This window comes from Coffea arabica, chromosome 2e (genome assembly GCF_036785885.1).
Source record: "Coffea arabica cultivar ET-39 chromosome 2e, Coffea Arabica ET-39 HiFi, whole genome shotgun sequence".
In the NCBI taxonomy this organism is placed as follows: Eukaryota; Viridiplantae; Streptophyta; class Magnoliopsida; order Gentianales; family Rubiaceae; genus Coffea; species Coffea arabica.
In genome coordinates, this window is record NC_092313.1 from 8,875,534 (window position 1) to 8,895,698 (window position 20,165).

Consider the following 20,165-nt stretch of genomic DNA (forward strand, 5'->3'; position numbering starts at 1 on the left):
GGAAGATGACACAGGCGGATTAGTTAGACCATCATATTGGCATGGCCTGATCATTTCTTGGTATTAATTTAATGAAGAGAGGCAAATTAACGAGTTAAAAATCAAGTTTTCGTAATGTTTACTCCTAATTTGGAAGCAATAACATTTGCATGGTTCCTTAACCGCTTAGATATAGGTAGTTTTCTTGCAGGAATAAGAAGTTTGGACTGTCATACAATTTTCTTTTCCCATGTTCACAGCGTATAGATTATAGACATAAACTCTTCTGACAGAATTACATATAGCGCATATTTTGCTTAAAAGCAGCTGGGCTTTCGCTTCCTCTTCTATCTCTGCAGTCGATCAACTTTTGAGGGTTCCTCAGCCAGATGCTGGGAAGAGAAGAAATCCTAAAGGGCAGCAACTGGATGGGACAGGCCAAAAAGGAAGAAAAAACATTTCAAAGAACGATATGTAAAGTTGGGCTGGTGGGATGGGAGGTCAAGAATTCAATCACAATAATCTCTTTGATCATGATAAATGGACCATCTACATGTTCTATTTCGTCAGTCCAACTTAAGTAATTTTCTTTGTTACTTGAAGCCTTTTCCAAGCATTGAAAAGTTTTGTGCTTAGTGAAAATTCAATTAAACATTTGTAAATCCAAAAATAAAATTGACATTTTGGATTTTGGATTTTGGATTTTGGACTGATCCTTGTAACATTTCGCTTGTTAACTGGTTAAGACCTCATTTGAAATTGCGATGGTTTATAAAGAAATACTTCTGACATAAGTATTTTTAAAAGTATTAAACACTGAACTACTGAAGTTACAAAAAATTAGTTATGAAACACTTTAAAAATACTCTTAATACTTAAAAGTGCTTTTTTTTTTTTTTTTTTTTTTTTTTTTTTGTAAATGCACCGCAAACTCAAACAACAGGGCCTAAGACTTGAGACACCCAAGACCGACCAAACCAAAATTCAATTAATTACTACTAGAGAGTTATACAGTTCTGAAACTTTGTTGGATCCCAAAGCAATAAGATGAAAAAAGTGGGGCCGTAAACGAATTTATGCGACGTTGACGATCGTGTCTCCTGATCAGCATGTGCGATTGGCATTTTCGAGAATCTCCAGAAAAGGGGTGACCCCTTTTTGGCCTTTTCTACGCCACGTATACGGTATAAATACCCCAAAATATCACTTACTTTGTCAAAAAATAAAAAATAAAAAAATCCATTGCTGATTGCTCATCAAAACTAGCTCCTTCATCAGAAACTAGAATCTCCATCTCACTTCACTGTACTGGAAAGTGAACTCTACTAGAGATGAATTGTCTCCAGAATATTCTAAGGTTCCACTTCATTTCCACGCTTTCTTTCAGTTCATAATTATTTCGTAATTCCGGTCTGGTCAATTCTCACTCGTTTGAGATTTTTTTTATATTTCGTTAATTTTTGGGCAGATTTTCTGCTTTGCCTTTGCAAAGCTTTAATAGAGGTCATACCGGAAAATCTTCGTGCTCAGTTAGCATCACTGTAAGATTAGTCTGCCACTAACGAAGCAAGTAGGAATATATAGAAATTTAGATTGATATATGTACAGTTACATTCTCAGTTTGAATTTATTGCTTTCTTGTGTGCAGATGGTGCCGACAGCTCCGCAGTTTCGGCATAATATTGTGGGAAAGGTAATTTTTGAATGAGCAGATTAAAGAATTGTGCGGTTTGTTTGTTGGTGATTAAGCTCAAGTAATTGTAAACTTTTAAATGTAGATCATGTAATTTAGATTCATTGGTGTATAAATTAGAGTATGGATTTCGACGTGTATTATTGTATCCTCTTCAGTCATAGGAAGGACTGTATGTTAAATTGTAGATTCTTCTTTGCAAACGTAAAAGAAACTTTTCTTGAGCTGAAAATGTTCCTATGAATCTTGCCTTTATAGTTAACATCTGGTTTTTCACTTCTTTTTTCTGCAACTTGTGTGGATGAACGGAAGTGGCACTGGGTATTTGTTGTTTCAGCAATTACATCTAAGTTGTGTTCAGCGTACTTTTGCACCTTTTTTAAGTTCGCGAAATTTGACATGTTCATCTGCTACTTATAATTCTTAGTTGTGGTTTCAGTTTTAAGTTTTCTTTGGTGCCTCTCCATTCTATAATGTGACCTACCTTGAATTTTTATTTTTCTTAATCTTTCCAGTAAAAAAAAAAAAAAGAAATTTTTTGTGTCATATACTCATTACTTGGAGTAACTTTGACACGGTTTTGTGGCCTCATTAAATACTGTGCTTGATAAGCTCTATACCCTGCCCTTATTGTACTGAAATTGGGGATAATGTGCTTTAAGTTTCATTATGTACCAAGTTAAACTACCAGAAGATTGTCCCCTCTCAATGAGATTTCATTTAAAGGATATGTACTAATTGAGCAAAATACCACCTTCCATGTTAAGTCCTACTAGGTGGTCAATAATGAAGAATACCTTAATGAGCAATTTATTAGCTGTGCATGTGTGAAATTACAGCTTCCTGGATACTTTAATGAACTACTTTTCTTCTTTTTCACTATTTCTTGGCTTTATGATGGGTACTTTAATGACAATAGTCTGTTACTTATTTTAAGGCTATATCTGGTTCTACATCTAGTGCTGAGATGGATGGTGCTAAAGTGGACGAGGAAAAATCTGATGTATATACCCACAACATGACCAAGGCCATGGGCGCCGGTAATCTCAGTTTTCATGTGATTTATGTGATCTGACTTTAGTAAACTGAATGGAAAACATTATATAGGAGGGTGCTTTGGAGGTGATCTGTGTTTAAAGATGATAATAGAAAAGATTTATTTGCAATTTCCTTCTTACTGTGAGAATTGTCAAAGGTTTACTGAAACTACACAAACTGGCACTTCATTGTTGTTCTGTTAGCAGTTGCATTCTTTAACAATGAAAAGACAACTATACTTTCTTTCCCAGTCTATCTGTTGTAAACTTAAGCAATGTGAGTGGCCACAGATTTTGATCTTTCCGATTCACTTTGTCAGGCTTATTTTGCCTTTCTTCCATATTATTGTTTTCTCTGGGATCAACAGTTTTGTCTTACTTTGTTAAAATGTTTATGTCAATACAGTCTTGACTTACAGACATGAACTAGGAATGAACTACAATTTCATTCGTCCAGATTTGATTGTGGGGTCATGCCTGCAGGTGATAAGGACTTCTTTGCAGCTTTTAGTTATCTCCTGTATTATTGTTTAACTCTTGTTTCTGCTCAATAAAATTCAGTCTCCTGAAGATGTTGACAAGCTTCGCAGCATAGGGGTCAAAACGATTTTTTGTTTGCAACAAGACCCTGATCTTGAGTATCCTCAAAAGTGGTTCATATATCTAATTTGTCCTGTATCAATGAAGAGCTTAGTTATTTTCATAACACATGGGTTTATATGCTACATAAAATGTTAAATCAAATTCCAAACATCTTCTCAGTGAGATGTTCTGTTTGACGCCTTAATCAGTACACTTAAGATATTTTGGGGTCGATATTAAAGCCATTCGCGAGTATGCTAGCTCATGTGTTGACATTGAACACTTGCGAGCTCAAATAAGGTTGGTAAAGAAAAAAGGTTACAGATTGTTCTGAAAATGGTACTTTCTTGCTTGGAGGTTATTCACTTTTCTCTAGGACTTTCTAAATACTTGTTCTAGAATTTTTTTTGCTCCATGATAAGGAACTTTCAGATATTTGTTGCATTATTTTCTTAGCAAGTAAAAGAAAGATATTGTTTAATATGCAAGCAAAGTAGCTTACTAAAGCTTAGGAAGCTCACGGTATTATTTCGCCCTTCTCTGGCTGGTTATAAGAAATCTTTCATAAGGAAAAAACTTGCTTTTTTGCATTTTGGTGAACTGGCTTACTTCTATCAATTATATCTATCTATCATGTTCCATTTTCTGTCATATCAAATAGCAACTTATTGGCCAGTATGGAGAGTATATATGTGTAGAGCAGAGAGAGTCTGGCCACACATAAAAGTTTCTCTGGAGTGTGGTCTTCTGATACACTCTTTTACTCTGTCAAGTAGAAGCAACAAAAGAAAAACCATTTCCATCCTGTAAATATGTTCAGGAGTTTTCACTATGTGTGGTCTAGGTTCATGGGAGGTTTTGCAAGGCTGGGCTGGGAAATTTGTCAAGTTCCTTTAAGAATTTGAACAAAACTAGATAAAGGGTGTGAAGTATATAGAAAGCACTATCTCATCCAAGATGTCTCAAAGTGAGGAGTAGTGTTAGAAGTGTATTCTAGGTATCTAGGTGTTCATACATCTTAAGAGAATATATAGTGTATAATATGCCACTTTCATGGTTTGTTACTGCAAATAGAACATTCCTACACTAGATATCATGATATAATGAATAGCAGGGATTTTGATGGGTTTGATTTACGGATGCGGCTTCCAGCAGTGGTGAGCAAATTACACAAGGCCATTAATTCTAATGGCGGTGTAACTTATATACATTGCACAGCTGGGATGGGAAGAGCTCCTGCAGTCGCTGTAAGTCTGCTTATTTAGAAAATTACGCTAGTTTGTTGTGTCAAAATGGTGTAAAATTTTGGGTGCTAAAATCCATGTTTTTGTGTCTAAATTTCATAGTGACTTTTTCAGCCTGTCATTTCTACCATATGCTAGATGATAGCGTCGAAGACTACAGCTATAGAAAATATTGCATATAGTTCTAGCTTCAGGTAAGAAGTTATTTGTCACAGGCTGGGTGGCTGCTGGCATTGTTCTAACAAATATTTTTGCTCATATTTTGAACTTTTTGGTGTTATTATCAATATCAAACTAGTTAGATAGCCTGTAATGTTTATTGTTTCTCTTCCCTAACTCTATATACATGCTTGTAAATATGTATGTATGTATGTATGTGATGTGATCTGGAATTAACTACCCAATTCCATATGCGTTTCTCTTGACAATATACATTAACTATTTGTGGCCTTGTTTTCCTGTTACCCAGTGTTTCTATACAAAGTGAATGATTTGGATGTTTTGTTTTATACTCACAAAATCACCCATATAAATTGCCCCACTTTGTTGATGTGGAGTGAAAAGAAGAAGGAAAGACAAATCCAAAACAAGCACTTGAATCAAAACCCCATACAGAAAATTAAAATGTTTAAGCCCTTGTTATTGGTGACACAAAACAACAAATCTTATTAGTCCTCTAAACTTTACCCACATATCTGGTAACAAACTTTAGGTCTTCCAAATTCTGAGAATGAAGCATGGCTGCAATTTCCTTGGTTTGGAAGCAACTTTTAGATGGTTTTGTAATCTTCTTTTCTATGTGTTGATTTCCAGAGTCTAGGCTGTGCCTTCACTTGCATTATATTGAGTTCATTTTTCTGGGGATGCAATACTAGGTTGCTATCTCACACTATTCTTTTGTTTCCACCTTAATTCTGTGGATCCGGCTGAACTTCCATTGTAAGTGTTGCGTTTTCTGATGACATGACCACTGTTTTTCCTTTGGATGGCAGCTAGCTTACATGTTCTGGGTTCAAGGCTATAAACTTGGCGAAGCCTATCAATTGCTCATGGTATATCTTATTGTTCTATGATTAAGGAAATTCTAATGAATAATGGACCAATTCTTGTATGATATCATGATGACTTCAAAATATGGTGATATCTTGCAACAGATTTGTCCAAATGTTCATGCCATGATGGTATTTGAACTTCCTAATGGATAGGATAATTGTGCTAATTAAGAATCATTTCTCATGTATAATGTTGAATAATTTGACTTGTATTTGTGATTATGAAATAGGGTAATTGGGATGTAAAATGGACTATAGTTTGGGCTCATCTTAGTGCTGAAATAGCCCTGTTTCTCTGTATTGGCAGAATAAACGCTCTTGCTTCCCAAAGTTGGATGCTATCAAAAGTGCAACTGCTGACCTCGTGAGTTGGATTTTTCCTTCTACACTTGTCATTCCCATGTATGGGTGCAATGTGGAATGATCATTTCTACAGTTCTATAATTTGTCACAAAATGGTTATCACATTTGTCCATTTTTTGAAAACTTCAATTTGCCAGAGTAATAGCAATGCTAGTGTTCTTCCATCTTTAGAAAGGACTGAGTGTCTAGTTAAAACATCCTGGAAGAAAGAATAAGTCTAGCAGCTAACCAATGTCCATTGAGGAGGTTTACTACTTTAATTAGTCACTTCAGTATGCCATATATTATTGGAGTTCATTGAATATCATGTCTTTTCACAACAAGAAAAGCATTAGGCAAGTTGCTGTAACATGTTGGTGTTCTAACTTCGTGATATACTGCTGCTTATTGGGAGAAATCGGGGCAAGTCAGGAGTTGTGACAGAAGACTGTTGAAGTCAAAACAGAGAAATTTTATCACTTTGCCAGAACAATATCTGAAACATGGGATGAATATACTTTTAAGAGTTGCTTATTGAATCTTACATCTATCCTAGTAGATAGATCGCAAAATTTCTAGTCACTTCTTATTTTCTTGACGCATTATATTCCTGTTTAAAGCTTACAGGCTTCAAAAAGAAGCTTGTCACGCTGAGGTGGTATAGTAGCAATTGTTCCACAGTGGAAATCTCTGGACTTGATATTGGATGGGGTCAGGTAATGATTAAATCTTCATATTGTTATCATTGTCTCCTGGAAATGTTGTTGCACCAGAAGTCTCTCCTTTTACATGGACTTAAGTGAAGGATGTTTAAGATGAATATACGTCTAGACTTGGATTCTGAGCATTGTCAGACTTCTGAAATACAAGATATTGAATTTTTGTTTTGCCTGAAACTTGTGGTAACTGTGCTGTTTCAGTATTAATATTTTGTGAATATCTCTCTCTCTCAAAAAAGGCAAAAAAAGAAAAAAAAAAACTTTTTAGCTAGTTATATCATGTTGCAAGCTGTTCCATTTCTTTGTATTGATCTTTTAACCGGAAATGCAACTTTGAGCTTGGATGATCTTGTCCCTTGACCTGAACCAGAGACTCAGAGTGCTAAAATCCTGAGTACTTAGAACTTTTATCATGTGCTTCTTGGCATTCGGGAATCCTAGTTCACATACACAACTTAATGTATGAAGCTTCAATTCACTGCAGAGAATGCCATTGAATTTTGACGAGGAACAAGGTTCATGGATACTGCAGAGGGAATTACCAGTAAGTGGATAGTATTTATCTATCTCGAGTTCTATATTGATTTGCCATACTTGGGAATGTGATTTTTAGCTGTGAAAGGAATGTAAAAGCACATCTAAACTGTAAAGGGATCAAGTCTCTGATTCTGTCCTCTTGCAGGAAGGACATTATGAGTACAAATACATTGTTGATGGTGAATGGATGTGCAATAAGTACGAACTTGTTACTTCTCCCAACAAAGATGGCCACGTGAACAATTATATCAGAGTATGGCCTACAACTATTTCTGAACAATTTGTTCATAAATAGGCACGCATTGAGTATTTGTGATTTTATGCACTCAACAGTCAGCAATCGGCATAGACAATAAAGATTTTGTAACGATTTGACTTGTGTGGGGAGTCCAGATTCTTTGAGTAATCGTAGTATAAATGTTATGAGAACTTAGTTGGGGCTTCCTGCGCTCCCTATGCCATTGGAAGAAATGGAGTTTGTGACCTCATAAAGGTAGATAGGAAAGTAATTGAGAACCTTAAGAATTGAATAGAGTTTGATATAAGCATTAAGAATCAGATCAAACTCATAATTTACCGACTCACTCTGAGCCTCGGCGGAGATTCACTGAAGGTGCTCTCTCCCTTTTTATCCAACAGGCTCGTTTCAACGTGAATATTAGGGGTACTGACCGCATTTTGACTGCCCAGCTTTTGTGCAATGATTATTTTTGTAACTTTTTTAGTGCTTAGTGGATGATGATATGCTTATGATGAAGACTCCAGCAGAATGAGTGTTTCAATTTTTGAAGGGACTGAAAATTCTTCGATCCTGGAATTCTTTCATGGTCTAGTTAATCTTCTGTAGCCTCTCATTTACGACTCTTCTTCTGCTCTTCATTTGTGCAGGTTGCAGACAGTAACCCCAATGGCATTAGTTCGAGGATAAGAAAAAGGCTAAGCGGTGAAGACCCCAACCTCACGAAGAACGAAAGAACCATAATTAGACAATTTCTTGAGGCCTGCCCTGATGAGGAGTGACTTGTACCTGCCAACACAGTTCCTACTTATGTAAGTGTACCATATTCATTATTGCATAAAACATGGCAATTATGTAACGAGCCTCAGTCTTCTTTAGGGACAAATAGGGGGTCGAGTGGGGGATAGGATGTCGGTGAAGAAGGGTAGGGGAATTTACTTAAACAGGCACTTTGCTTTGTTGTCAGTGACGTTGATGGAGCTGAAAGTGGAAATATCCACTCACCGACAAGACTGGGCCAATCGAATGTAATCCATTTCTTAAAGTTCCTTGGTCTTTGTGCCAATCGAATGTAATCTATGTCCTAAAGCTCCACCGTCTCCGCGTAGTTTCAAGTTCCAACTTCCACTCAGCTTCCCATTTTGCTCCTAAAGTCAAACGGATTAGAGGATTGACTACTCTGTATTTTCACAATGAATTGTATCGTAATCGTAACGGTCAGATATCTTCCTAGTACATATCTTGGCTAAAGGTCCTGGTTATGGAACTGTTCTCGAGTCTTGTATTTGTTGCTTTAGCTGTTTTATAGCTTGTCCACAATAGCAAAAGGGTGATTCATGAAATGCTCTTCGGAATAATAGAATGGTGATTTTTAAGATTTTCAAACGCAATGTAAATACGTGTTTCTTGAAATAATTGCTGTTGAAATATGCAAAGTTCTATAGAATGATGAAAGAATAATTTGCTTTTGCTCATCTCAATAATGTTGTTGTCATCAGCTTATTCACCAAAAGGGAATCCATGTATACTGCTGTCTGCTGTCACCAGTTCTGGACAGGCTAGGCAATTTTTGGAGTTTTATCATTCATATTATGACCAAATTAGCTGTTGGATTTCTATATGGGACTTTGTGAGAAGTATTGTTCAATTTTTTAAGAAACCAAATCAATATGAATTATTGACAAGAAATGAAGTTTTTGTTTCATCGCAACCTACATGGTGATCATTATTATAATGGCGATTCCATTAATAGAACATTATTATTAGTGCTTCTTTAAAATCTATAATAATTTCTTGTTCTTTTGTATGAAGTACTGAATATTGAAGAAGATAACTTAATGATTTTGCATGGTCGATAACATGTAAAACACTTGGCTGTACCTATACAGGTAGATTAAGGGAAGGAAATCGACAATTACTTCCTAGTAATTGCAGGTTGAAGCATTGTATTAAGAGGATGGAGTTTTGGATATCATACGTGCACATGTAGAATCAATAGCGTTTTAATTCTTCATCACCATTAATATCCACAGTATGTGAGCCCCATGCGTCTTGGTTTCTTTTCCTTGCAGCATAAATTGTCATGTCTTTTTTTTGTTTTTTTTGGTGTGTCAATAATTTCATATGCATTTATGGCACAATTATTATGCTGAGGGGAATAAAAGGATCGTTTGCATTTAATTTGATGTTGAGGGATTGTTATCCACTGTACTGTCTTCATAATTTTGCAAACAAAAGGAGTAATGATCATAGTTTTAAGCTATTTTGCTACCAGGTTGTTGCCGGTCACTCTCCATACCTTAAGAAATGTAATTGATTTTTCATTTTTTTGACCAAATATAGCCTGACCGGCCCTCGTGTTCCTTCGATGGGACAGACATCCCTTTCCTATTTTTATCAATTTGACAAAAGAAATAGTACCAAAACGCAATTTGTAGCTTGAATAATTTCAATGACTCAAATGGCCCCCTACGCTGAAAGAAACAAGGCCAACGAGCACTCCTATTCTTTTATGCTAATCAAATCAACTGATTAAGCGCACTCATTCAATCACGATTAAGGCGATTTTGCCCTTAAAAAACTAAAATTACGTGAATCCAAGAAAAGAAAATATCATTTTGTTATATTGTTTACGAGAATTATACGATTTAGAGTTTGAAAATATCATGGAATTGATCATTGGAAACAAAAAATTAAGCTAAGTTAATCTGAAAAATTGATCATTGGTGGACATAGCTAGACATGAAAAGAAAACCCCGAACCAAAAGAAAAAAAAAAGGAAGGAAAACTACTAGTTATATTGTAGGGATAATTTTAGAAACGTTCGCTAAGATTTTTGACGGTTTCACTGATATTCTCTAAGGTTTTAAAAATACCATTAACCTCCTTTAAACTAATTATCTTATATCAAATTAGCCCAATTAAAAAAAAAAAAACAACAACAATAAAAAAATATTTTCAAGAGTAAGAAGAATATTGCATATCAAAAATACCTCAAGGGTAATAATGTCTAACTATCAATGAGGTAAGTGTTGAGTCTCAAATAATTGATAGGGAAGGCAAGTGATATTTCTAAAATCTTGAGAGAGGACAATGAAATTGTAAAAAAACCTCAGGGGAAGTTTCTGAAATTATCTATATCCTACAAGTCATTTTTCTTATTTTTTTTCTTTCTTGCTAGTTGCTGCATAGCTTTAAATAGTCATTTCTTCTCGACGTTGACGTATATTGCGTTTACAACTGGAATTAATTTGGGCCCAAAAAATGTAGCAGAAAATGTATTTTATCCGCTTCCCTTTCCATTCCGTCGACTTCATTGAATTTTCTCACCAAATTAAATAAACAAAAACCAGAATCTAAATGCCAAAAAAAAAAAAAAAAATCAGAAACAGACTTCCAAACTGGTTCTACTCTGTCTAAATCGCAACAGAAGAAAGAACGCGCAGTCACACACCACCCCGCAGCAACACGCAATACAAATTGAATTCGACTGACAAATGCAGTGTGAGTAACCAGACAAACATAAAGGAAGCTCCGAATTTCTCCTTCCTTAATCGCACTGAGTCAACTCGAATAGCTTCACTCGACTCACCACCCAACATATGGAACACCTCTCCGAAGACGACAATGCCGTCACCGGCGTGGGAAATGGAAGCGGCGGCTTCCGTTCGATCCGAGACCGTTTCCGCTTCAAACGAAACCCTAACTCTGCTGCCTCTTACCTTCCGTCCACGTCAACAGCGACGACTTCGCCTCTGGATCGGCAATACAAGCAAGGCCGATCTCATTCTCACCATCACCACCACCACCACCACCATTACAATAGATCAGCGGCTAAAAAGATGTTATTGTTTCCGTTTAGGGAGAGATCGTGGTTTTATTTGTGCATTTTTTTAGTGATATTTGTGTTTGCTTTGGCGTCGATGGTGCTTCAGAGCTCAATCATGCCCGTGTTTAGGCAAGGTGGAGGAGGGAGTGAGAGAGGCAAACGGCTGTGGCCTGTTAGAGATGACTTGAAGTTGGGCAGCTCTTTGCATTTTGAGCCGCAAAGGAGATTTCAGCTTCACGACGGGCTTGATCGGCTGCGGAGTCAGCCGAGAATTGGGGTTCGACCTCCACGAATTGGTCTTGTGAGTGAGTTTTTTTGTATACATGTTTTTAGTTGTAGTTATATTTTGGATAATTCTTCTGGAGCTATTGTATTTTAATAGATGCTCATTCTGGGAATGACTAGCTTTCTTAAGATTGATTCCGAAGTTTTTTACTTTTTGCGTTGGTTCGAAACTCTTTTTAAGTGAAGCTATGAACTTTAAGCTGGCTTTGATATGCTTATTGCCATTAATATCAGAAACTTTCAAAAAACCATTTTCTGCAGAGTTCTAGTTTTCTTGGTGATATCAATGTCTGTTGCTTGAGATGGACGTCACTGAATGGGCAACGTGAAATGGGAATTGTGCATGTCCCGCTGTACATCTTTGAATTGCAAACCAAAGCTTCAGTTGAAAGTCATTTTCTTAGCCAAGTCTTTGATAAAAATTTGTCTTAACAAGTAGTTGAGTCATACAACTTCAAGTACTGATACTTTTGGTGGATATGATTGCAGCTTGAGTATATGTGTGTTTCTTTTATAGGAATGCTGACTGGAAATTCAAGAAACTTTTGGCCACCTGGCTGAACTGTGTTCACATATTTCAGAAAGAAGTCTTGTGCCAAAAGAAACAGGAAAACTGAAAAATATTTTGTTATGACTTATAACACATCACTGAGAGTAGATGGTAAGGATGCAAACATGACTAAAACTGTTGATCTTGTAAGTTCATGACAGACTTGAGGTGGAACATAGGATGAATTTGGGCATCATCTAATTCATCTGTTTATACTATTTGTTAAGTATTAAGGTCCATGTATGCATGCTTTTCATTTATCATGATTTCTTGAATTTCACAGACTTGAGCTTTGCATTTTATATTTTTCAGATCTTAGGAAACATGAACAAGGATCCTTCATCATTGATGCTATCTACGGTGATGAAGAATTTGAAGGGACTTGGCTATTTGTTCAAGGTAATTTTATAGGAATTATATCTTATATCCTTGGTTAGAAGATGGATGAAAGTTGGTTAGGTTCGGGTGGACATGTAAATGCATTATGAATTTTGGCTTTTTCCTTCCTGAGTAGTTTTAAGTTTATCACCTTTGACTTTTAGATGCCATCAAGGAAATAGAGCAAGAGCCCTGTTGTTTCCTCATTAAGTAGAAAATTAAGAGTTTTTACGAAGCTTTTAAAAGCTTTTACATGGGTTCTACTGGCCAAGTTCTCCCTGCATTCACATATAATCACTTGTGGGTCATAGCAACAGTTTAATTTTCCAAGTGAGTTCCATCTTAGCAATTGTGTAAAACTAGCTTCTTAACCAGTTTGTTTATTGTTTAGGTTTCCTGAAATATGTATTGTCTTAGTTTTTTTAAAAATAATTGCTTTATAATTTCTCTCCCTTATCAAGTTCCTGAAAATAAGAATCAAATTTTCTTTGCCTTACTAACAAATGAATGCAATCAACTAAAGGAAATTTCAGAGGGCTTCGGTGTCTCTGGCGCAAATCTCAAGAGAATTATGTGATCAAAGCAATGAATTTTACTATTTGCATCCTTTGATAGAACACTTGTTAAAAGTCCTTTGAGGGATATTAGTTAGTCAAAGACTATACAACTGGTCAGTTTGAGGGTTTAGGTGTGGTTTATATGGTTTGGTATTTACGACCTGTCCTTCGTCTGTTTTCTGTTATCCCCTCAATCCAGTTAGTGATCAGACTGACTTTTTCTCCACCTATAATCTGCTCAATCCTGGAGGATCTTTGTCAATTTGAAGTTTTGTCTGATTAATCAATATGTTTTAGTGCAAATTGTCGTGTGATTGTGATATAATCTTTTTGGGCCCAATGCATGCTTCTTTGCAGATATATGCACTACAAGATGGTGATGCTCGAGAAATTTGGGAGGAAATAGGAGGTGAAATCTTGAATTTAAGTCCTGAAAGACATGGTCATATTGATTGGTCAATGTATGTTTTATTCTTTCATCTAGTTTACTCATGAATCCAATAGTAATTCTCTTAAGATAGTAAGAACTTCTCCATGAAATAGTTAGTCAATTAGTCCTTAAATTGGTACTAATAAATAAAATTCCTCATTGCTGCAGTTTTGAAGGTATAATAGCAGATTCTCTTGAAGTGAAGGATGCCATTTCAAGGTATAGACATTCTTGACATATGAAATTAATGAACTAATTTTACTTCTCATCACTTTCTCAAAATTTACCATATGTTCTCATTAGAAAAATTGATGCATAATTGGTTCTTAGTGCTAACCTTGTGCCTGAGTTATCAAATGAAAAGAGGAATCTGTCCCTAAACTTTAGCTTCCAAAATTGAATTAATTATAAAGAGATGGTTTCCCTCTAATTTGAAACAAGTTCCTGTTATTTGTCTAATTATTTATTTAGTTTGCTCGATTGGGGAGGGGAGATAGACCTTAACTATAGTAAGTGCTACCTTGCTGACTAGACATTTTAGCTAGGTTCTAACTTTGCTTTATAACAAACAAGGTGCTAAATGATACAAATATAAGGAAAAGGTTTGCATAATTAATTTTTCAGATACATAAATAGCCTTAAGAAGATGGTAGGGCTACTGCTGTTTGATTCATTTTTCTAATTTTAGTATTCTCTTAATCACCGGATTCTTTTGTGCCACTGGAGCCTTCTTCTATTCACTGCACAGTTGATTGGAGAAAAATCGTAGTTCTGTAATATTTTGCTTCGTGTTAACATCCCGTCGATCTCTTTGGTACTTGTAAACCATTTTTATTATTTTGCATTATCATTTATCTTTCCACTTTGGATACTAACCAAAGAAGTGATTTGTGGAGTGGACTGAAATTGTGAAGCTTATTGACCATTTCTGCATTTGTCTATTCCTCGTGGAGATGTAGTTGGGCAAAATGTCTCACTTTGTAATTGTAAGTTTACGAACCCTGAGTATAATCCACTAGTCCTGAAGTAAAACTCAGATTTAGTCCCTTAGGTCTTAATGATTTTTTTGACATTGTCTACAGTCGACAAGTTTTTCAGAAAACATCATTAACTTTGTCTAGCTGATCGTAAAATGGTATTCCACTAGGTATCAAAATGAAAGCGCTATAAAAAGGATAATGACGAATTTCAGTTTGTTGAGTGAAAGTAGGAAATTCTGGTATGTTAGTGAGATCAGTATTCTTTGCTCCTGTGGTGCTTGAATGTGCATTCAGATGAAAAATGCAAGCATGGCTTTGGGAGGGATGTTTACTGGTTTATTCAACAATATGCCTTTTGTTTGAGATGCTGTTTGTGAGTTTTATATTTTTGCAGCCTTATGCAGGAGCCTTTCTGCTCTATTCCACTCGTTTGGATAATTCAAGAGGATACCCTTGCAAATCGCCTTCAGATGTATGAAAGGAATCAATGGAACCATATCATATCTCACTGGAAGAGTGCTTTTTGCAGGGCTAATGTTGTTGTCTTTCCTGATTATTCTTTGCCGGTAACTTCATCCTTCTGTTGTTATTACATGCATTACAAAGTCAATCCATAGGAATTATTTTAGGTTTTCTTATGCTTACTTATCAAATTCTATATGATGTGCTTCTCCTGCTCAATTAAGATTATCTTCCTGTATCAGATGTTATATAGTGTGCTTGACACTGGAAACTTCTTTGTGATTCCTGGATCACCAGTAGATGTTTGGGCTGCAGAAAGCTACACTAAGACACACTCCAAATTGGTATTACGGAAGGAAAATGGTTTCTGTGAAGATGATGTGGTGGTTTTGGTTATTGGAAGCTCATTTTTCTTTGCTGAGCTGTCATGGGATTATGCTGTGGCAATGCATGATTTGGAGCCACTCTTACTCAATTATGCTGGGAGAGAAGAAGGCAAGGAGACCTTCAAGTTTGTCTTCTTATGTGGAAACTCCAGCAGTCAGTATGATGATGCTTTGCAGGTATAATCAATTATCCAAGGTATATAGTTCTTTAGGTATATCTGTCTGCATGCAAATCCAGGCTTTGGGAAAACGTAATGCATGTTGTTACATGAAGGATTATCCTTGATATCTTCTATTGATATATTATTCATGGCTATGGATAATAGCGTCTTTATGAATTTTTCTTGATCTGAAAAGTGTTCCACTACAGGATTAATTTTTCCCTATTTGTGTGGAAATCCCTTTTCCTTGTTTTATTGATTTGATTCTATTCAAGTGAAAAGTTCTTACAAGGTTTGTCTTGCTTTCCTAGCCAGACAATCCTAAGATTTATCAGGACTTCTTATTTAGCATTACTACCCCCTCCCCGGGTCAAAACAAGGGAAAAAAGAAGTGGTAGTTAAAGAGCTGTGAGATCTGAGTTACACCTATTTGTTTGTATTTTTTAGGACATTGCCACTCGTTTGGGACTTTATCAAGGATCTCTAAGACATTTTGGCGTTCATGGTGATCCTAATGGGTTGATATTGATGGCTGACATTGTACTGTATGCTTCTCCACAAGATGAGCAGGGTTTTCCACCATTACTGACACGAGCAATGTCCTTTGGAATGCCTATTGTTGCATTAGAAAATCCTGTCATAAAGAGACATGTGGGTTTTACACATTTATCTTGTATAGACAATTGAGTTCCGTTGTGGATATTATGATTGTTGCTCTTTACTTCTCTTATTAAGCTTCTAAATCTCCAGGTTGCTGATCAGGTCCAAGGGATGATCGTTGCCAAACATAACCCTGATGCGCTAATCAAAGCTTTCTCACTTCTGATATCGGAAGCAAAATTACTGAAGCTTGCCCATTCTATTGCTTCCTCTGGCAGGCTTCTAGCAAAGAATATGCTAGCATCAGAATGTGTAATGAGTTATGCAAAGTTGCTTGAGAATATCCTCAATTTTCCATCAGATGTCTTGCTTCCTGGTAACACTTCTCAGCTTAAGCAGACTTCATGGGAGTGGAACTTCTTCCAGGAAGAAATTGATAAAAAAGCTGGTGACCTTGCAAATCCACATAGCAGAGGTTATGGATTAAGTTTGGGTGTTGTATACAATATTGAAGAAGACATGGCCAATCTATTGCCCTTAAAGAATGTCTCTGGCAATGATTTAGAAGCTCTGGACGGGGATTTTCCTACACATTTAGATTGGGATATTTTGAGGGAAATGGAAAGTTCTGAGGAACTGGAGTCTTTGGAAATGGAGGAGGTATGACCGTGCTTCTGTTATGCATTGCAAATTTCTTTTTGCCCTGTTTTGTTTTTTCCCAGGTTGTTGGAATTACTGTTGGGTAGAACATTATTGTAATACTCGCAGATTGAAGAAAGAATGGAGAAAGCGATTGGTGATTGGGATGAATTATATCGTAATGCTCGAAAATCTGAAAAGCTTAAGTTTGAAATGAATGAAAGAGATGAAGGAGAGCTGGAAAGGACTGGGCAACCTTTGTGCATCTATGAGATTTACCATGGAGCTGGAGCTTGGCAATTTCTACATCATGGTTCTTTGTACCGTGGGTTGAGTCTCGTAAGTTTTTTTGATCCAGGAACACTGGCTTATATTAAGTCATCTGTTGCAACATGAACTAAGAAGAAACTATCTTTCTGGAGCAAGTTCAGTAATCTATTCTATTACCTCGTCTGTGTTGCTGACACTTGTGTGTTTCTTCTAGTAGAAATTGCTGGTTTTCTTACTTTGAATAATTGTTATCCTCTTTTTCTAGGCTGTGTTTTGCATGTAAGTTTTGTAGTTTGTCAGTGCTAATACTGGTAAATCTCCCCAGTCTACTCGGGCCAGAAGATTGAGGTCAGATGATGTTGATGCAGTTGCTCGGCTTCCTGTCCTGAATGACACATATTACCGAGACGTACTTTGTGAGATTGGAGGCATGTTTTCAGTTGCGAATGGTGTTGATAATATCCATAAGCGACCTTGGATCGGTTTTCAGTCTTGGCGTGCTGCTGGGAGGAAGGTGTGCCCTAATTTTCTCATGTATTTCAGAGGAATTGTCTTTCTGGCTAACCTTGCTTCTTTTTTATTCTAGATAATGAAATATCATATATTAAAATTGAGGTTCTAATGCCTGTAATGGGATTGCAAGATAGTGTTGTCAAAATAGTTTTCCTTTACCATTAATTGTTATTTTTGTAATCAAGCAAAAGAATATTTTTCATCTGAACGTCTTCTGGCCTACAATATATGACAGGCAAGTCTCTCTACAAAAGCTGAGCAGGTTCTGGAAGAAGTAGTACAAAAAAATACTAAAGGAGATGTGATATACTTTTGGGCGATGTTGGACATGGATGGTGGATTTATGGGGAGGAATGACGTGCTTACTTTTTGGTCCATGTGTGACATCTTAAATGGAGGAAACTGCAGGTTAGAGTGTTTTGGGAGACACATGACCTACGCTGTTTTTATAGCTTTTCTTAGTTTTACATATCATTTAAAGACTACAGGCATCTAAATTTTTCTCCCCTTTTAAAGATGCTAAATTACATAGAATATGAGAGAATCTTCTCTCTTCAAATTTGCTTCTAAAGTCGTAATAACCATTTAGCATTTTTTTTTGACTTATTAAGCTAGTGTTTGAAGATTGTGTTGCTAAATTTTTTTCATTCAAATAATTCAAATTTGCAGAAGTGCCTTTGAAGATGCATTCCGTATAATGTATGCCCTACCGTCACATGTAGAAGCCCTTCCACCCATGCCTGAAGATGGAGGGCGCTGGTCAGCCCTACATAGCTGGGTCATGCCAACCTCTTCTTTTCTGGAGTTCATTATGTTTTCCAGGTAATTTCCCTGGAGTAACACATTGCTTAACCTTTTGGCAATTTAATATCATGATTAAGATGCCACGGCTGAGGTCGTTGTTTGCTTTACCTGCATTTTGTCATCTGACTGAAAATTCCTTTGCATATTAGGATTTTTGTGGATTCTCTCGATTATTTGCGTGTAAATTCAAGCAACATGACTTCTTGTTTGTTGGGGTCTTCAGTGTTGGAGGTAAGCATAGACCAAAAGTTATCTGTAATCAAGAAAATGACAAAATGAAAGATTCTGATGTTGAAATTGTGACACTTCTACCAGAAGCAGCATTGTTACTGTCGGGTGATGGAACTTCTGGTCAACGTATGGGCATATCATAGTGCACGTAGGATGGTTTACATTGATCCCCACTCAGGTTTGCTGGAGGAACAACATCCGATAGAACAACGGAAAGGATTTATGTGGGCGAAGTACTTCAACACCTCATTATTGAAAAGTATGGATGAAGACCTTGCTGAAGCAGCAGATGACAATGACCATCCATATGAAATGTGGTTATGGCCATTAACAGGGGAAGTTTACTGGCAAGGTGTATATGAGCGTGAGAGGGAAGAAAGATATAGGTTGAAGATGGACAAGAAGAGAAAAACAAGAGAGAAACTACTCGACAGGATGAAACATGGATATGTGCAGAAGGCACTTGGAAGATTGAAGCTGTAGATCTCAGCAGGAAGAGTTGAAAGTTTTGTTGGAATTTCCTATTCCTATTGTCGTCGAGGAGGTGAGGTGATAATTTTTCTAAGCTTGAGCATTCGAAGAGCCTCATGCTGATAATGGAGTAAAGTGATTGTTCCTTAACAGCATCAAAGGTAGTTGGAACTGACTTATTCTTCTGACGTTACTCAATACATTGAACGGGGGTCGCAGGTGCCAAGATACACTTGAAAAAAAGCAAGCAAAGCTAGAATGACATACCAACAATTTTGTAGCCAACATAGCATACAGGTATAAATTGCACGGCCTTCAACACTACTCCAGATCTAACTGATTTTGACTGGAATTCTTTAGACATACAATTGTATTCTTTTCACATGTACATATCCTTTGAAATAACGATCCAATTCTTCTGAAAAGCCCCTTTTTGGCTCTCTGACTTGTAACTACTAAAACCATGACACCCTCGAGTAGAGGTTTACAATTTTGACTAACTTATGGGCTGCTATTGCTTGAGGGGCAGATTTCGTACTCGTACTATTTATAGGAAAATGGGTTTACCGCATTATTCTTCCAAATTTGTAACTGCTTGCAACCCACTATTGGTGCGATGTTCTTTCATACAATTTGACAGGATTATAGTAACTGGCACCTTATGTGCACAGTTAACTTGTGACAATATCAAGGGATACTCTGTTCCTAGTTTCGTGTTCCTATTTCCTGGTACTTTGATGATTTTCAAGGCGAAACCAAAAGGCAAACCCAATAACATTTTAACGAACACATTCTAAAATCCTTAAATGCAAATAGGATTGGAACACCAAGCTCTGGTTTTCTTTTTCTTTCATCTTCTTACGAAGTCACAAGAATTTCGCAAATAAACCTAATCCCCGAATAATCCTCAAAAGCCCTGGTTTTCTTACTGGTGTCAAATTTGTACATATTGGTCACATTTATTAGCCCAATTTCCCCTGTTTCAAATGGGTTTGGGCCACCTAAATTGTCAAGCTGATCCGTGTAACTCATTTGCATGCACTTGGACAAATAGCTCTATTTCCACTCGTCCCTTTTTGCCAAATTTGCTTGAAATTTTCAGCGTTTTTTTCTCACAGAAAGTGTGACGTTTGCAATTTCAATTGCGCACTTCTAATTTCAATGCCTGATTTGGGGAAATTTTGGAGCAATGTCAG

The 20,165-nt window shown here is 36.5% G+C and overlaps 2 protein-coding genes across 8 annotated transcripts; both read left to right on the plus strand.

Moving 5' to 3' along the window:
- Nucleotides 1-1,186: 1,186 nt before the first annotated feature.
- Nucleotides 1,187-8,690, plus strand: LOC113730741 (phosphoglucan phosphatase DSP4, amyloplastic). Of its 3 annotated transcripts, XM_027255619.2 has the most exons (15): nucleotides 1,187-1,336; nucleotides 1,448-1,520; nucleotides 1,628-1,672; nucleotides 2,610-2,712; nucleotides 3,116-3,192; nucleotides 3,271-3,347; nucleotides 3,511-3,591; nucleotides 4,406-4,538; nucleotides 5,528-5,587; nucleotides 5,895-5,951; nucleotides 6,550-6,645; nucleotides 7,133-7,192; nucleotides 7,331-7,438; nucleotides 8,074-8,235; nucleotides 8,391-8,690. In XM_027255619.2, exons 1-14 carry the CDS (start codon nucleotides 1,311-1,313, stop codon nucleotides 8,203-8,205), a joined length of 1,128 nt encoding a protein of 375 aa, XP_027111420.2. In that variant the 5' UTR covers nucleotides 1,187-1,310; the 3' UTR covers nucleotides 8,206-8,235; nucleotides 8,391-8,690. The 3 variants fall into 3 exon arrangements, with proteins under 3 accessions (XP_027111420.2, XP_027111419.2, XP_027111421.2); XM_027255618.2 differs by having other exon boundaries at nucleotides 8,074-8,690; XM_027255620.2 differs by lacking the exon at nucleotides 1,448-1,520 and having other exon boundaries at nucleotides 1,189-1,336; nucleotides 8,074-8,690.
- A 2,081-nt stretch (nucleotides 8,691-10,771) lies between these two features.
- LOC113730742 (uncharacterized) lies at nucleotides 10,772-19,553 on the plus strand. Of its 5 annotated transcripts, none has more exons than XM_027255623.2 (15): nucleotides 11,413-11,553; nucleotides 12,055-12,198; nucleotides 12,400-12,486; nucleotides 13,380-13,483; nucleotides 13,621-13,671; nucleotides 14,827-14,998; nucleotides 15,137-15,457; nucleotides 15,889-16,092; nucleotides 16,192-16,701; nucleotides 16,810-17,019; nucleotides 17,276-17,464; nucleotides 17,699-17,871; nucleotides 18,133-18,285; nucleotides 18,417-18,498; nucleotides 18,583-19,553. In XM_027255623.2, exons 2-15 carry the CDS (start codon nucleotides 12,196-12,198, stop codon nucleotides 18,979-18,981), a joined length of 2,658 nt encoding a protein of 885 aa, XP_027111424.1. In that variant the 5' UTR covers nucleotides 11,413-11,553; nucleotides 12,055-12,195; the 3' UTR covers nucleotides 18,982-19,553. The 5 variants fall into 5 exon arrangements, with proteins under 5 accessions (XP_027111423.1, XP_071934826.1, XP_027111424.1 ...); XM_027255624.2 differs by having other exon boundaries at nucleotides 11,420-11,557; XM_027255622.2 differs by lacking the exon at nucleotides 12,055-12,198 and having other exon boundaries at nucleotides 10,772-11,553.
- The last annotated feature ends 612 nt before the right edge of the window (nucleotides 19,554-20,165 follow it).

What these genes read in the sequence shown, in the direction of transcription:
- LOC113730741 (XM_027255618.2), top strand. Translation starts at nt 1,311, where the DNA reads ATGAATTGTCTCCAGAATATTCTAAG. An exon ending in TGTCTCCAGAATATTCTAAG is followed by an intron (nt 1,337 to 1,447) that starts GTTCCACTTCAT and finishes ATTTTTGGGCAG; the next exon opens with ATTTTCTGCTTTGCCTTTGC. An exon ending in GGCATAATATTGTGGGAAAG is followed by an intron (nt 1,673 to 2,609) that starts GTAATTTTTGAA and finishes ACTTATTTTAAG; the next exon opens with GCTATATCTGGTTCTACATC.
- LOC113730742 (XM_027255622.2), top strand. Translation starts at nt 11,026, where the DNA reads ATGGAACACCTCTCCGAAGACGACAATGCCGTCACCGGCGTGGGAAAT. An exon ending in GACCTCCACGAATTGGTCTT is followed by an intron (nt 11,554 to 12,399) that starts GTGAGTGAGTTT and finishes TATATTTTTCAG; the next exon opens with ATCTTAGGAAACATGAACAA. An exon ending in TTAAATGGAGGAAACTGCAG is followed by an intron (nt 17,872 to 18,132) that starts GTTAGAGTGTTT and finishes TCAAATTTGCAG; the next exon opens with AAGTGCCTTTGAAGATGCAT.